Source organism: Anopheles moucheti, chromosome 2 (assembly GCF_943734755.1).
Source record: "Anopheles moucheti chromosome 2, idAnoMoucSN_F20_07, whole genome shotgun sequence".
NCBI classification, from domain to species: Eukaryota; Metazoa; Arthropoda; class Insecta; order Diptera; family Culicidae; genus Anopheles; species Anopheles moucheti.
In genome coordinates this window covers 48471473-48489858 of record NC_069140.1, presented here as the reverse complement: position 1 = coordinate 48489858, position 18386 = coordinate 48471473, and the positions used below count along the sequence as shown (strand labels likewise).

Genomic DNA, 18386 nt, shown 5'->3' with positions numbered 1-18386 from the left:
CGCTGACTCCCTATATTTGAATTTGATTCCCTGAATCATTCATAATCGGTATATTCCTTTCTCTTTGTTTGGCTAGATTGGCTACAAATATGCAACCCCGCCTGCTGCCACTATCCGGATGAAAGCGAACCCAACTGCACGACCATCGCCATTTGCGCTAAGTACGGTGCCGCTGCTGGAACCATCTTAACGAGCTGATCATTGTAGCGCTAATTAAATAATGCAACACTAAGATAGCGATGGGTGTGCCACCGACCATCGTCGATGTCACCCGAGACGGGCGCGTTCATTAAAATGCACCGAGCGAACTAATTTATCACTGGCCACCAACGAACGAGTGGCGCAACATATCAAACGGGCACGGGTTGGGCGAGCGTACAACGAGGGTGGGGACGAGTATGAAAATTACTGCCCCGTTCGCTGTTTGCACTGGACCCCGGCCAGGACCGGCTTAGGAGACGTGTGCTACCCAATGAGAGCGAACCAATGGTCACCCACATGAAGCCACCATTGCGCCGCATGTACAACGTTACCCAAAGACTGCTGATCTTTGCAGTGCTCTTCCTCAATTCGTTCATTGATCTTGCCACTATCGATGGTCACGTCCTTCCACGTCCTCTCATCAGCACCACTAGCAGCAGCATCCCGGTACGTAACTTTTCCACCGCTGGCAGTGACAATATTGCTACGATCACCACCGGCGCTACCACTTCTGGCAGTTCTACGCCCTTCGACGTTTCCGGTTTCGCCTCCACGGGCGCCCCAAGCACCCGCGAACGTGTTGCGGTGTTGCCGTTCGTGCGCACACAGCCCCCAGCCCCAGCTACGACCGACAATCAGCATACCGAAGGCGATCCGCACAGTGACATGCTGAACAACACAGCCGGCCGGGTTTTGGTGGTTGCACCTGAAAACTTTTCCATCGACAAGCTACGCCAAGGATTTCACAACTTTGTCAAACTGCTGCAAACTAACCGGCCACCGGTGGCGGCGAGCGACAGCGACGACGAGAGCGACAATCTGACGCGTTCTCGCTTCGACAAGCTGATCCAGTTCCGGGCCTGGCGCGGTAAGTTCCTTGTCCGCGTTCGTGAACACACCTTCGCCCGATTATGCCTTCCAAGCTTGCGATAAGAAGTGTGTTTGAATGTGTTTCTTTTCCTTTACACTCGGGACACTGCTCGTGAATGTTTTAAATTGAATTCAAGCGTGAAAGTTTGAATGGTTAACTTCGCTTTGTCCGTACAGCTGACAATCTGGTTCGTTCGGGGCACTTTTCTTGTAAGCTCAACAGTTACATTTCCCGATTAGTGGACAAAGTTTGCGTGAATTATGTGGGCAAAGTTTAACTGCCAGTGCAAATACTATGCAACGAGCGTTACAGTGAGCCCTGCTGTAGGGATTGTAATTTCAAAACCATTTTTCCACCTTCGCACGGCGATACCAATTGACCGTGCGTCAATCACCTTACCCAGCACTCAATCTCAGGCGAGAAATGAAATTAATGCGATCCTGTTATCGTCAAGTTGTAATTACTTTATTTCGAATCGATAAATAACTTTATTTCGAACGAAAGCAATCTATTTTTTATTTTCCATAGCAGCCCTTTCCTCCCATGTCATTCGTGTGTTTTTTTTTTTGTTTACTTCTGTGCGCTAGCGGCACCCATTCGTACGACTTCATTTTCGAGCCGCGTTCCATGAACTTCACGACCTACGCTGATCGCTTAGCGTATCGCCACTTTAACCACTCCGACTGTTTTCCGACTTCCGATGATTGCCCCCAGCTGGTGACGCGTTTCGCTAAAATCGAAAGCAAAATAGCTAAGGAAATGGTTGATTCGTTCCTGCCAGTTACATCCCACGAATTCAACGCCCGGTTCCGGTACCCGGGTACCATCGGTTTTGCGATCAAGCAGAACACCATCCCCAGTAATTGATTTATCTATCTAATATATTTGCTTTTTTATTTTACGCAGACGTAATCCAATTTATCCGTCATCGCCGTTCCGTCAACGGTAGCGGGACGGGTTGAGAGCGTTGTGCCGTACCGTACCGTGCCGGGGCCTCGGGGCCTTGAACCGATTCTCGATAACCAACCTAGCCACCAATCTGAACCGAACAACTCGATTTCGGTTGGATCGTTTTCGGTTTCGATCCGTTTTTTTTCTCGTCTCTACACGCATGCTTATGGTTCTGTCTGTTGCTTCGTAAATTTCTGCACCGGAATTCATTTTCTAACGGTTGTGTTTGTATGGGGAAAAATCACGTTACAACATTTACCGCACCAAGATCCACCACTGAACGCATTATTGCATAGCATTTGTTTTTTTTTTTTTACTTGTCTGTTTAACTCTTTCGCGAGATTTTACTAAGAAGCACAATGAACTCGCTTTCTACGATTCCCATTTCGATGAGGTGTTTATTTGGCACACACGTTCCGCTTTGCGGACAACTTACCGATTCTCTCCTTCTATCATCACAGATATGGTTGCGTTCGAAAGTTGGCTGGACGATCCCGCATTTGCGACCGTGGTTTATATGTCGGACGAAAGTGACAGCTTCATCGGATACTGTGACAGCCTATCGACACACTTATCAACCGTCTACCGGAAGCTGGTGCTCTTTTGGCCTTGCCCAAGGATGAAGGTAAGCAAAGACAGCAAGGACACGTTTAGTTCTACACATCTGCACACTCCTATCGGCGTCGTAGAAAATTTCCACCAATGTCTGTTCGAAGAGTTCGCTATTGGACTTCACAGGCTGTCTCACTTCTTAGAGAGTTTTAAGCGTATTGGCTATGACAGCGGCGTCGATCTTGACACGAAAGGACAGGACTCCCGTAAGTAGGACTGAATTTCTTAGAGGAAAGCAAGAAATGGCAGGGTTAGACCTCTTCAGATTGTTATTGCGGCTAAGAAGAGAATTTTGTTGACAACATCCGACATCGGAAGAAAAAAATGGTTTTGGCTAGTAATGGATTAGTTGAAAAGCTTAATTTGTTGATATGCAGCGAAATTTGGGCTCAATGAACTCCTACAATCGAGAACACTCCATCAAGACACAAAATGTAGTCTAAATTACACTCTTTTACATATGGTAGTCCTCTATGGTCATGAGTTTTGAATGAAAATGACGGAAGACGCCAACGCTCTCGTCACATACGGCCAATTGAAGCTGCATTGAGAATGAACCACGAGGTAGCTTGCTCGGAAGGTTGCTCAGTGAAGCAAATATCCTCACGGACCTCAAGACCAAAAGAATACGATGTATCAGGCACGTGGTGAAGTCCATGTCCTACCAAGAAGGTGCCGGCTTGCATCCCATTCGGCACGAGGCACATTGATTTAGTTGGCACGATCAAGAGCAGCTCAACCTGTCAAAGATCGACCGTAGCCGGTGGTAGAGGACAGAAATGCTGGAGCGTGTTTCATGGAAAAGGATTGCTAACCTGGCCATGTCAGCATAACGAGCTCAACTGTCAGCGTTTCAAGATGAAGCAGGCGGTTCACAATTTCATTAATTCATGTGGCACGGTGCTAGTTTGAGAAACCAATTTTATCGTACCACTAAATTCAGTAAACTTTTTCACAAAACCGTTGCTTATTCAGGTGAACGCTTCTGTTGATCGATCACAAACAGATGAAGCAGAAAGATGGTACGTGATTTTATTTCATAGAATCAATCGAATACCAACAAATTTACCATTCATAAAAGTACGATGGAAACTGAAGAGGATTGGGGTAACACGTGCTGCAGACCTCTCCTCAAGGACTGCATGCTGAGACTTGTTTGGCTAATTAAGTCAGAGACTCACTCCTCTGCTAGCAAACACTTCGCCTACGTAGCACAAACAAAAAAGTCATACACGGTTCTCGAAGGCAAGAAGTTTTGCTCGTTTCACAATTCATGGTAACAGTGTTGTGATTTTCATGGTGATTTTTAATATCAAGAATCAAGACTTGGTATTTTTTTTTTGTAACGATTAAGATGATCTCATTAAACGTTGTAATATTTCCGTGAAAATGTCTTGGTTTACAACACTCCCTGAATAATTGGCAGCATACATCATACTACTTTCTTACATTTTCCACCCCCCAAAGGAAGGCAACCTTTTCGACAATGCCAGTGCACAGAAGATCATTCTTAGTGGAGGTCAGTATTCACCACCCGTTTCAATGATTGTCTGCTGAAATTTTCTATGTAGTGTGATTATAAACACGATAGGTGCGAAAGAAAAACACCACACCACCGTGCCAACCATCCCGTCGAATACCTCCCCCGACCGAGCAGTATCGCAGTATCTCCCGGCACCAAACCAGAACCAGGCTTCCAGTTCGAAGGCAAACGAAATGAAACGAAGCAAAACATAATTTATGCAGTTTTATTTACATAATCACGCCGCAATCAACTTCTCGAGAGTGAGCAGCGGGCGAAGTGTTCTGGGGTTTTCATATTTTTTGTATTAAGCTTTCTTGCGTTTAAGGAAGGAAGGAAAATGAGGAAGAAATAGAATAAGCACTGTAATGACGATAACGTTGATTATGATTGTACCGGGTGATGTAGGTAGAACGGAACAGTACAGCCGCTTGTACCTTTCAATCCTGCCATACGACGTCCAGTTTAAATGGCAGCACTTTGAACTGACGAAAATATGTCGGATAATTCACATTTGATTATATTACGTTCTGTTTGTTGTGTGCCCGAAGATGGTTCTTTCTTTTTTCTGTACAAACGTGCAAAAAGGACGGTCTTTCATTTTGCATCCCAATGGTATTTTTTGGAAGTTTCTTTTTTTACTTTCCTTAGTTTTGTTCGTTCTGCTCTCAATGAGTTCTCTCTTCTTTTTTTGACCCTTTTTTGCCCAAAAGAATTTTTTAATGGAGCATCAATTTGGCTGCATCTAATTACCTTGTACTAACCGTTTGGGTTTGGTTTGGTACACACTGCGGGGTTTTTTTTTCAGTGTAGTATGTATAATCATCTACGGACGATAAGTAAGGCTTTGATGTTCGCTTCGTTTAGATTATAAACTCATTGCCATATTTTTTTTTGCGCCTCCGCTGTGAAGATCGTGATTCTAAAATAGCACAGGCACATCTGCGACTCGTCGTGCGACATTTGTGCCTGTTTACACTATGGTTCGGTCGTTCGCCAACGTGCGCCAAATTGGCCCGCTATTGCCCCGCTGTTTTGCTTTTCTTTTTTTATTCTTCTTTCATTAAAAGAACCTGAACATCTGTATCCTAAATCTTCGTGCCACACATGGGCGAGGAAACAAACAATAAATCCAACACGTCTCACCAAAATGGCAAACATACCCTGAAATGGCACCAACAGCGAACAGCTCAACGGCCGGACAGGCAGCATAGGCACTTGTTAATTGATTACATCATTATCGTAATGAGCGCTGCAAAAGGTAAACATAGAGCAACGCTGCGTGAATTTCAGTGTGGTCCACCTTTGCGACTGAAGCTGGCATCTTCACTGGATGCTGTCGTTATCACTATCGATTTTCATGGAATTCGCTAATGGCGAATAACGGCAAGCATCTGGCTATCGGTCCACCAACTTCCGTGTGCACTGTTCGTCATGGTATCGAATACGAATCCATCTTAGTTCAATCCACACGTTCCAAAATCCGAACAGCAACCGTACACGCAACGGAAAACTCCGATCATGGAAACTCAGGGTCCTTTCCACGACGGACATTATACGGAAGGATTCGCTTTTCCGTACCTTTCTTTGTAGATACAACAACCACTTCAAACGCGACAATACCTGTAAAATATTGTGGGTTTGCTACACTCCGAAAGTTAGCTCGATTGGAACAACTTTTTCTGAAGGCTTCTCAAGTATTTCCAGCACGCCTTGTGGTACACCACAAACGCAACACAACCTGCCAGCCAAATCGCTCAGAGTTGGTGATAACGAATATATGATGGGAAAAAGATAGGTATATATAAAGATAAAAAAAGAGAAAGGGAGAGAGAGATAGAGAGAGTAAAACAAAAAGAACAAGAAAGAAAAAAAGTTGAGTGACAGTCCGACTCTCTTCACGCATAAAGTCACCCGCGAAAAACGGCCACCCTGTTCGGGAAACGGCTGGAGGTATCTTTTTTTTTTTGCATCCAGCCCGTTAAATGGATTTCTCAGCAAAAAACACATAAATGGGGGAAAGTTTCACAGCTTGATCTTTTACTTTTATTTGCACCTTTTTTTTCCTTCCTTTTGTTGTTGTAATGGCTTAAAGAGACTTTGAATTCCTGTGGAATTCTTTCGTCTCTTCCTCCCCCTTGGTGGCGCTCACGCACACTTCAAAGTCAATCAAATATTTCGTACGTCTTGCGGCTTGCTTCTCGAGTGCCTGCTGAATTTGTAATAGCTTTTTCACCAACGAGCCTGGCGGAAGTTTTTCAAGGGCTGCAGTACTTCCTGCAGCTATGTGTGAGGAACTTAACAGTATCATATTATAATTTAAATACTGCCTTGAGATGAAGCCCTTTTTCTGTACTAATTTGACCTAGTTCGATTTGCACCATGTGGAGAGAAAAAAGAAAAACATTCAAAGATTGTTAACGTATTTCGGTCAACTATATCGTTCAATATCAATAGAACAGCTTTCATCGACATTGCCATCGTTTGGCTAGCTGGAACGTCTTTGCAAGGTAGTAGCAAACAGGCGCTAGAACTTGGTAATGATACGACGGAAACGTAAACTTTCCGTATCGTGTGTCACTCAACGAAAGAATGAAATGCTTGTCAAGGGCACTTTCCGTCGCGTAGGCAAACCTCCCTAGCAACGGTCACGTTGGCCGACTGCCTGACCGTTTCCAGCCACTGACATGCCAGTCGCCGAAGCACTTCACGCCAAACTCGTATTTCATCCTTGGGACGTTTCAAATTTCCAGAACTTAGAAAATCACCTCACCGCCCAGCTCGGCGGCCCATCGTGGTCGCATTCGCAGTCTTTTCATTACGGTCTCTATCGCTCGGTGCAGTACTCGTGCGTTCGGTGACATTTTCACGGCCCGTCCGCTGCTTCTCTGCTTTCACGTATTTTTTTTCTGTTTCTGGTCCATCTCTTTTCAGGCGACGGAAAAGTTCATTCCCTCTTACGAAACAGTTTCGTTCGCTGTGAAAAGCATCGCGCAGCAGCTTAATTGGACCGAAGCGATCCTGCTAGCGACAGGTAAGTGTCTTCTGCAGGTTCACAACCAAACAAAGCAGCGGTGCGCGGTACCGGCAAGAGACGCATAAATAAATCAATCCATAGCCCACGCTACGCTAGCGATTGGTTTAAACGGTTCTGATACTTTGCCATTTTTCACCGTGTCCGGGTGCCGGTCAATACATGAGTTGCTTTCGATAGATAGTTTTGGTCAAGCAAAAAATGTTCGATTGCTGCTTAAAACATGAGTGAAACTTGCGCTAAGTTAAAAATTCGCTATGACTGCTTACAAGCCTTTAATTTTTGTTCAATAGTTCTGTTTTTGATACACTTTGAGACTACTTTATTACTGAACACTCTCTGATGCCTACATGCCCTACTAAAAATTTGTATCATTCTTTCTGGCACAATGGTCAATTAGGCCATGTCAGCTAAAACTCGACTCGCTTTAACCACCGATTTTAAGGATATTCCATAATTTTTGCTGTTTTCTGTTGGCCAACATTTTTAAAAATATATGAATGGGTATGTAAACTGAGTGAATTTTTTAAATTGTGTCTACGGTGAACTTATTATAACGATCTAAATGTAATGGATGGTAAAATTCAGGACCATTTTAAACATTTATTGATAATATGATTCAAATCCCAATCCGACGGCCCTACGCCAACTGCCCAGAGTCTTAGCTTACGCCAGGCTAATCAAAAATGTTTGCATTTTTTAGCTTTTCGTGTTGGCCTAAAAGTTATAAGAGTTGATTCTCTTTTTGAGGTTTCCCGTGAAAATATCTACTCTTCGCATTTGACTGCCACTAAGAGGCTTGATTTCGTCGGATAAACGTTTCCGAAAAGATTGTTTTTTTGTTATAAACCTGGCCTGTTGCCATTAGACAATAAAGTTCACCTTGATCAGGTACTTTGTCACTGTTTGGCCGATTGTTTCAACTTCCACGGAGAATGCGGAGATTACTTTGTCATCGATCTTCGTCTTTAGATGATGCTGTTGTTTGTTATTTTTATAGAGACTTCGAGAATGGCAGCTTCATTCGCCTCTATCTTTAGATGAACTGTTTTGTTACGGAAATTCTGATGTGGGATGAGCATCACCATCTATCAACAGGACATCTATTTGACAATCTAGACTTTCTCCAAACGGGAAAAGATATTATAAATGCCAGATCGACCGTATTGGGCGAATACGGACGTGGTTTCTTGGAAAATTTCTTCGATCCGACATAACGCCGGTCGTTCGAATAAAACCTCAAAAGCAGTTATTTTATTGGATCCGTAGTGGCCGTTACAAATATTATCATAAATGAAAGTTTTGTAAAATTTTAACTATTTCTTATTCTTCTTTGTCGGCATGATAACACCTCAAGAGGTGTATGACCTGCCGTTTCTGGCTTTCCTTGACTTTATTTACCCGTAACCGAATAGTCAGTCTTGCGCACGAGGGCTTGGTCCAGATGCAGTGGAGGATCAATCCCCTTGGAGGCCCTGGGCGGAATTTTTAAAGGGAGGCCTATAAATTTGCTACGGCATTATCGGTGTTAGCGAGGTGTACTTCAAACATGATTTAACAACACCAGCAAAGTCTCGGAAAGAAAGCTCCCTTGCGTACATCTCAGAGTTCTGTTGCGTAGCCCTGTAAACGGGCCTAGTAAGCTACTCTATATATAAACGTTTGTATGCGCTAAGGAGAACCATAACGCCACTACTTGGATCACATTTTCTACGATTTACGTACATTTACGATTCCTAATTAGCCCAACGCCTTCTACGATTTTTCGCCCAAGGTACAGTTTTCAATCGGTTTACTTCACGGTAACAATCAGAGAAATTTCTTAGAAACCTGTTTCGCTCATGTTGAAGATTTAGGCGATGAACAACACAGTTGTTTACAGATTTGCGAAATCAGGAAAGCATGTTTTTCAAGAGGTGACACCTGCAATGTGGAATAAATTTGTCCATCACTATTGCATCGCATACTCCCGTGAGAGCGATCGCTAGTGTAAGGAAGATGGATGAAACGGAAAGCATTCTTCATCTCGCTCAAACTTTCCATTAGCTGGTACGAAATTCCATACAAAACCAGCTGTTTTCAGATTGGCGATACCAGGAGAGCATCCACGGAAGAGGTAGCACCTAGTACAGCAATTTTGGTCGAAAACCGCCGAAAGGTATGCAATGTTTAAACACTAACTTTCCCGTTGGTCGTGAAAAATTTCTTCGAAAACTACCAGTTTCCGAATTTAAAGTACCAGGAGAGCATGCACGGAAGAGGTAGCTCCTGGTACTGCGCCGCAGAAGCAAGAAACTTGCAGCAAGATGGCGCGCAAGATGGCGCCCAACTTCGTACTTGCATGCAACAACCTTGCATGCAAGCTTGCATGCAAACTTGCATGCAAGTTCTTGCAAGCAAATTCTTGCATGCAAACTTGCATGCAAGTTTGCATGCAAGTTTGTATGCAAGTTTGCATGCAAGTTCTTGTATGCAAGTTTGTTGCATGCAAGTTCTTGTATGCAAGTTCTTGCATGCAAACTTGCATACAAACTTGCATGCAAACTTGCATACAAACTTGCATGCAAACTTGCATACAAACTTGCATACAAACTTGCATGCAAACTTGCATACAAACTTGCATGCAAACTTGCATGCAAACTTGCATACAAACTTGCATACAAACTTGCATGCAAGTTTGCATGCAAGTATGAAGTTGGGCGCCATCTTGCGCGCCATCTTGCTGCAAGTTTCTTGCTTGCACCAAACTTGCATTGCAAGTTGGTTGCAAGGTTAGTGTATAAACATTGCATACCTTACGGCGCATTGCGTGGCAAGTTGGTTGCAAAGTTAGTGTATAAACATTGCATACCTTACGGCGCAGTACCAGGAGCTACCTCTTCCGTGCATGCTCTCCTGGTACTTTAAATTCGGAAACTGGTAGTTTTCGAAGAAATTTTTCACGACCAACGGGAAAGTTAGTGTTTAAACATTGCATACTTTTCAGCGGTTTTCGAGCAAAATTGCTGTACTAAGTGCTACCTCTTCCGTGGATGCTCTTCTGGTACTATACATTCGGAAATCCTGGTTCAATTTCGTTTATTCTTTCAAGACACAGAGTCGATATTCTTCCCTGCATTTAATTTATCTAACCGTGCAAATAGACATGCAGCGATTTTTATTAGAGCGAAATTTCGTAAAGTAGCCCAATTTTCAAAAAAAAAAAAATACCCACATTTCATTTCGAAATAATTTAGCGCCTACTGAGGCTGTCAATTCATTACATTGTTTTACAAGCCGGCTCATTATCCAGCTCCTCATACAAAATCGAACGCATCAGTCGGCTCTGTTTTGCCCAAATGCGTGTCCTCGTTCTTCTCATTGTTGAATAAATTCGTTTATAACCTACAACTTACAAAAAACTATAATTTTATATGTTACGCGTTACGCGTTATAGTGTTTCTTACGAAAATTGATACATAGAGACTAGCTTACTAGACCCGTTTACAGGACTACGCAACAGAACTCTGAGGTGTACGCAAGGGAGCTTGCTTTCCGAGACTTTGCTGGTGTTGTTAAATCATGTTTGAAGTACACCTCCCTAACGCCGACAATGCCGTAGCAAAATTATAGGCCCCCCTTTAAAAATTCCGCCCTGGGCCACCAAGAGGATTGATCCTTCACTGGACATGAATCTCCATTTCTCCACAAAATTAATAAATCCTTTCTAAAAATGCAAGTGGAACCGAAGTGTCTTTGTATCTATTCTATTCCAACTTTTATCATGCTCTAGCTGGCAGAGCTGTTACTTTCATTATCGGACGCTTTGGTACTGTCGAAATACCATCCCGGCGAGCTGTGGGCGATTATAAATATTACCGATGATGAAGCCACTCGGAAATCGACAAGTACTACCCACAATCCATCCCTATGGTCCCTTGTTGACGGTTTGAATTACACGAAAAAATTGTTGCGTTGCTGGCGTCCTACGTTTGCAGGGTTTACTATGCTCGGTGCCGTAATAACCGTAAAGAAGCATGAAACAACCCACCGAGCGCTTCCGACGGTAATCAAATAAAAATGTTGAAATAGGCCACTGTGGAAAAAAGACCGCCAAGACGGCAACGATCCGTTCGGCATACACACCAACATTGTAAGATCGGACCAACATGACCTAATCCAAGTGAACGGTCCTGGTCAAACTTTGAGCATACAACGAAAAGACATATTTTGCTACTGAATGGCGAGCAAAAAAAAAAAAACACACACACACAAATAATTCTGCCCCGGAACCGCTGTAAGCTGGGGAGCTTAAATTTTGTGCCACTTGTTTCTTGCTTGCCGTGGGCTGATGATAAGATGATAAGCAAACAAACGGGCCAAATACGGAGCGTTCCAGCAGTGTGGTGGTACATTAACCGCATAAAAATAGCGCTGCTGAACAGTGACGCTGCCCTGCTTGCCCGTTTTCCAATTCTTGTCTATGCATTACGATAGATCCTGGTTTAGTTCCATAATTGGTCGAAAGGTTGTAGAAAAACGAACAATACAAGTAGTATAGAACATCCCCAACGCTGTGCATTGGACATGTTTTGCCATCCCAAATGGCCTTCACAATGATCCAAGGGTTTTGTTAAATTATATAGCAAAATTATATGCCACTCGTAACGTGCCCAGCGCCCGCACAGCTTTTGATTCTTCGTCAGATCGAATTTGGCGTGCGAAAATTTGATCCCATTTCAATTGTACCAGCACCTCTGGTAACCTTCGAGTTACCGAGCATGAAAAATTAAGCATTTTATCTTACCAAGAGGCAAGCGCTCGGTAAAGTACGACCAGTCCCGAACAATAGCGAACCGTTTGAGGTGTTTCCGGAAGTTGCCGACCAGTGCAACGATGGCCAGCGTTTTCCATTAAAACTTATCAGGGAATGAAAAATGAAACACTTTCTGGCTGGCTGGTACGACTCGAGTGGAATGTACCGTCAGGCTCACGATCGTAATGGCGACGTTACTTCGTTCAGCTTGTTCCATCGGGACCATTTCCGGGACCACGCGCGCGGTGCTTCGTACCAGTTCCGATCCTGAGAATGTTCGCACGTGGCTGCAAAGTACACGCCATTGTTTATTTAGGGCCGTGCTACATTTTGTTTGGATTTATTTGCAGCTTTGGACGATTCACAAATTTCAAAACTGTTTCTGTTTCTGCCGATCTCCGCGGTGGCAAAGTGTGCGCGGTTTTGAAATCACTTTTCCCACCGCGTGTTTTTTCGTGATGGAGATTTCGAACACGACGCCCCAACCACAACAAGGAACCGAACAATAAAGCTACCCCTTTTAACTTTGCTCGTTTATTATTTGAACTGACCCGCGGCTGTTTATATGCAGACTGATGGTGATGAATCTGACAAATGTTCATCATTCTTCGCAAACGTTACCAGTGCACAGAAGATGCGCAGAGTATGTGAATCACCGAGTGGGGCCACATTCAAACCGACTCACACAGCCAACTTTGTTGGAATCCTTGAATTATTTGCTGGTGTCAAAATTCAATTTCATTTCCTTCTTTTGTTGTACATGTGTTACAAGCACGCAAGTAAGGCGATGTAAATCACCTTGCAAATAAATTTAGAACACACTGAAACTTCCTCCTTTCTGCGCCTTCTACATCATTCAACAGTAAAAATTTCATACTTTGTATAGGTTCTATTGTATATCCCCTACTTCTACAGGACCTTTGCTGAAAAGAAGCGGTTGGAAATGTTCCCCTTTTTTTCATTGCAATTGTTCCCATTTTCACATTTCCAAAATCCGGTGAAAGAAAATCGATCGTAAAACTGATTAAAGTTTAAAATGCTGACTCACGGGATGCTTCGTCGCTGTTAACATTCGTGTTAACGAGTGTCGAAAGCCGTTTACTTGCAGCCTTTTTGCAAAGAACTTCCATTCCACGACGTTGGTTCGTATGCGAGTAGGTGTGTGACCGGCATTGTTACAATAGTCACCTTCGGCTTCAATTTAAATATTCATTCTTCTCTTCACATCGTTCCGCGATCGCATCGCCAAATCGATTCACCTGCACCGGTAAGCCGTTTTTCTTGCCTATCCAAAGGTGGTATGATCACCGCAAGAAAAATGGTGAAAATCGAACGGTTTTGTTGAACAATCCATTGTGCGATTCATCCTGCCCACCCAACATGAAGTCGACGATAGAGGGACCATCGGGCTAATGTCGGGCTATGGAGCGTTTGCAAAATCACTGACTGATTTGAAATTCCGTTCGTCGCACAATCCGCACCAGTCAGCTGATTGAACACTGTTACAACACCGGGCTTTTTGCTGTAACCTCTGCTTCATTCAACAGGCGCACCTCCCAGGGAGGCACCTACAAAATTGGGGTGGAATTGAAATGCTCTCCGAAGCGGTGAATGTGACGCTTGCCCGTACCAGCCATGGGGTGTTGGTATTGTTCGTGCGTGACTATACGCGAGAACCATGCGAACCGTCGGGGGGTTTTTTTTTGTTGCCTTCTTACGATAGTCCACGAGAGGGTTGGCAATACATTATCCGCCCCACGGTCGTACGTTTCATTTTCTTCAAGCATTCCAACGGCCATCCTTACCCATCCCGGTCGGGTGATAAATCTATAGCTCTTTCCTTTCGGTTGCCGTTCGGTGGCTGCCAGACTCATGTGTCAATCAGATCCACAGGCTCCATCCAGAGGCAAATGTGCCATTCCTGGTCGCCCCTTTTCGCGCTTAGGAAATAAAACCGAAGCTGACGGTATGCAATAAAACCAACACGTTCATCAATTTTCATTTGCCTGTCAAATCGAAAGTGTTCCAACGCGTGAAACCATATATTGAGGTCAAACTGAGTGGGTGACAATGGTGCACACACATGCATGCTGGACTACTCCATACTGTAGTATATATATATTGGTTTAGGAAAAGAGATGGGTGAACCCGTCCGTGAAATTGTTGGATTGTTGGAACGTCTCCAAAATTCGGCCAGCACTAAACGCAAACCTCAAGCAGCATGAAAAGGGAATATTTGACGGAACATAGTTCAGAAGCCAAGCAGGCAGCGCTTCCGGTCTCCGGTGTATTTTTTTTCGGCAAGCAACGTCCTTTAATGGACTTTTATTAAAAGATGACGGAGCTCTCACATCACAATAAATGAATCCTTTTTCAGGCGATGAAATGTGTACGGTAAGATGTTTGGACGATTGTTTACAGAAGGAATAAAAGCCAAAGGTGCTATGTGTTCCGTTGGTATATTTGCATTGGACACATTGTTTGGGTAAGGCATTAGGTTAAATAGTTGCTTTATTGAAGTAGATGAAATTATGGGTTGTTCACACAGTGTGTACAGTATGTACGTGCTATTCATGTTCTTAAATTTGTTACAAAACGTTTAACGTTACTACCGTACCCGGTAGTAGTAGTAGTAGTAGTAGTAGTCATGAATATTTTGTTTTTACAATAGTAATTTACATGTAAACTTTCCTCGCAATGTCTTTCCTCGCAAAGTAAATAACTTCACTCGCATTGCAATGTATAACGAATATTGCTTTCCCTGTAAGGCGTACGGAAAATTATGAGTGGGAAAACTTTACAGACAAAAACCTAACAAGTTCGAGAGAGAAAAAAAATTACCTTATCATAACTAAGCTTATATCTAAAGTATTATTTAACCTACCTAATCTAATTAAGTCATGTTGACTTGATTGTAAACTTATATGGTGATTATTTTCGACCTTTGGTATTGTTGAGGAAAATAACATTTCCTGTCTGAGAGATTGGTCTGCATAGCGGATTTGTTTCGAATTTTAGTATGTAGGTTTTGGTAATTTTTCGTGTAATAATGATGTCCGGTACCAAGAAGAAACATTTAGTATAGCATTTAGATATTTGTTTTGAAGTCATTGGAGTGGTTTTTTATGGCAGTTAGCGCAATCTGCCCAGACTGGAGACGCAAATGTAATTATTGGCCATATTGCTGCTTTATAGAGAAGGACCTTATTTTTAAAGTTTAGTTTCGATTTCCTGTGCAGAAAACTGTATAGGATTTTAAAATTTTTTTCACATTTTAGCAAGATAGCTTCAGTGTTGTTCTTAAAGGTTAACCTTTGTCCAACAAATTAAGTTAATTTTGAGCTTCCTTTTGGTGCAGTATGAAACATATTCTTGAAGTCCATTGTTCAGTGAATTTTTTATGCTTTTTGAATGTTTAGTAGTTGTTTTACAATTTTTCATCGAAGGGATGTCAGAGGTATATATATTAAAGAGAATAGGGGTTAATGTGCTGCCTTGTGGTACTCCTGCTGTGTTACCCGTACCCGAATAGTCAGTCCTACTCACGGAGGATTGGTTCTGATGGGATTTTGGACTGGTCCTGTCGTGTAAAGATCAGCACCCCTACCAATACACTAACAGGGCGATCATTATATTACCAGCGTAAATTAACCAGGGGGTGGCTTAAGGGAGAAATTTGCGAAATTTGGCGGGTTAGGTAGTGTATGCTGTAGGAGCGTCTATCAAATAAACGGTAAATAAAAATCTTTTCTCAATCTATACATTGCAAAAGTCTGGAAAAATAGAATAATAGAATTGAATTACAAAAATTCTACAATTTTCAATCCCTATTTTAATGCGATAAATGTTTCTTTATTAAAATATGCAATCATTAGCATCACATTGTCAACCTCAACAAGCTAAAGCATCACTACAGCCAGACGTAAATTGTTGAGGCAACTAAATGCAACCACCTTTACACTTTCGCCATAATACACGCTCTTGAAGAGCGAAAATCTGGTCCCCCAACCGACACATGTAGCCAAACTAATCCAAACCCGGTAAGACTTTCCACTATCAGTGGATTACCGGATTCAGCGAACACTGATAAAATCAAATCAATAGGAGTCCATCTTCCCCACCCGTGTGGGGCAACTCAAGACGAGCAAAAAAAAAAACACAACAGGGGACTGTCCTGAGAACAGTGAACAGGAGTGTCCAGCACGTGGGTAGCGGAGAAAACAATTTCTACTGATTGAAATTTATTTTTATGCGATCTGACTGTCACGTATTGATGACGATGCGCTACTCGCAGCATTGGCGACAAGCGTGCAACGGTCTACTACTATGTTGACGCTGTGTTGACCACTGGTGGAAAGATTATGAGCTCATAAACGATGGCTGGTGCCAACACGCTGCTTCTCGCTATCGTCCGCAGCAGTTTTCTGCTGGTGCGTTTTATATGGGATCGTCCCAAACATCGAGAACACCGGATTACCAGCGTAGCATCGATGAGGAAGCACGATCTGCCCGAGCGGGACAGCTTGCGCGTGTACCCGCACGCTACCTCACGCTTGGTGACAAATTGATACAAATTTATAACCGACGGAATTAGCTTCACTTCCAAGCAGGCTTCGCCCGGTTTGTATTCTGCTTTCTTGGAACTGACATTACTAAACGATTGCAGCTGGAATGAGAATCGCTTCCGATTACGCTTTCTCATGCCAACCGTTGAAGTGAGAAAGTTATTTCCAGTCTACAGCTTGATTTCGGGGGCTTCACCGTTTGGGGCTGTCGTGTAGCTTCCAAAACCACCCCCCAGAAGATTTCTCTCGGTCGAAAATAACGGTCTCAATTCCACGTATCGTATCCACTGCTTTGGGATTTGCCATCTTTTATCCTGCAAACCGATACACACGCATTCGATTTTGATAAACTTCTGGGCCCGTTCAATTCCGGGCGTTCGAAAACAACTTTGGATGGCAATCGGTACGCATTCCGGGTTTGATTTATTTCGCCACTTTACATTATCCAATTGCTGTAAGACTGTTTGGCATCTTTTCTCGTCCCGCTTCTTATCCGCAACCGAGCTATATCTTAATTTGGCACAATAATGTGCCAGCCTCTAGACTTTCGCGGAGGTGCAGGACTGTGACGCGTGCCTTTTACTTGTAATAGCTTATTGCTCACGATTTATATCGATCCCGCGCACCAAAATAAAGCAAAATCCCGCATTCAACCGAACGCGGGAAGATTTTGCAAGTGTACATAAATCATACTCATTTCCACACATTCTTCCACACGCGTGTAGATGCAGCCAGCGGATTGCTGAATAGCAAAATCTCGCCCAAGAGTTTTCCGACTTTCGCTTTCCGCCTCACAGCCGTGGACGCCCACGCGGAGGGAAACGCAATTCAACTTCGCATCCGTGTGTGCCACCAGCATGGGCGAAACAAATATTTACAATCTATCGAAGGACGGAAATTTGTACGGCAAAAGTCAACAGATTGGTTGCCAGCGTTTAATATCGCGCTATTGATGCCAAAACCAGTGCGAGAGAGAGTGTTTTAAATTGATTGGCTTTTTCGGCAAAAGACACAGAGCATCGTGATCGGGAAGTGTATCGGTCGATATTTGGAACTAGTTCGTGCTTGAGCACGGATGAGGTTTGTTTTTCCTTAGCCGCGTAAACAATGTGTTTAATTTCTAGTGTTGAACGGCTTCCTTTTTCCTGGAAACGAATTAAAAATAGTACTTTTGACTTATTTCTAGTGTAAGTTATTGTTGGATATTGTGATTCATTCACCACTGGTTGCTTATTTTCCTACATTTGCAGATGCCAACCGTGCATTATCGCTTGCCTTAGCCAGTAATCTACACATACCCTACACGATAGCAATGGACCCATCCAGCATTCCCTCCACCTTTAACGATAGCAATGGAAAAGGTAAGCTATAACTGGACAAACTGTTCCTCCATCTCATCCACTTCTAATCGCATCGATAAGCTGAAGCAATCGCTCGTTCAAAAAATGTGAAATGAACATAATTTCACGCCCTATTACCTTAATATTTCATCATCGATCGGTTGGCCGATGAAGATGGTGGAAAAAATTCAGCGAAATCCAACTCACTCCCTGTTACTACGTGAAAAAAAAAAACCAAAATTTGCTGAAAGCGAATCTTGAATTGAAAAATAAAACCAACACAAACCGCTATCGGAACCACACGGCGTATTTTCGCTCCCGATCACGGGAATACCTGGGTTCATCTGGCACCTTCGCCATCCAGTGAGTTCATAATGGAGAATGAAATGTGAATTCGAATTTCAATTATTACATTTTGTTCGTCGCCAGCCACCACTACCACCAGCGCCGTCAAACCCCCGTTGAGCAAGGACTTTTTTCTTGAATGGGAGCGTT

General features: G+C 43.2%; 1 protein-coding gene across 1 annotated transcript in view; it reads left to right on the top strand.

Annotated features, from left to right (window-relative positions):
* Positions 1-486: 486 nt before the first annotated feature.
* The window catches only part of LOC128297467 (uncharacterized), a 44172-nt gene continuing 26272 nt past the window's right edge, over positions 487-18386 (top strand). Inside the window, exons 1-4 of the mRNA XM_053033110.1 lie at positions 487-1069; positions 2485-2648; positions 7092-7191; positions 17802-17912. Of these exons, the coding sequence (XP_052889070.1) occupies positions 487-1069; positions 2485-2648; positions 7092-7191; positions 17802-17912 (958 nt within the window). The remainder of the gene's footprint in view (positions 1070-2484; positions 2649-7091; positions 7192-17801; positions 17913-18386) is intronic.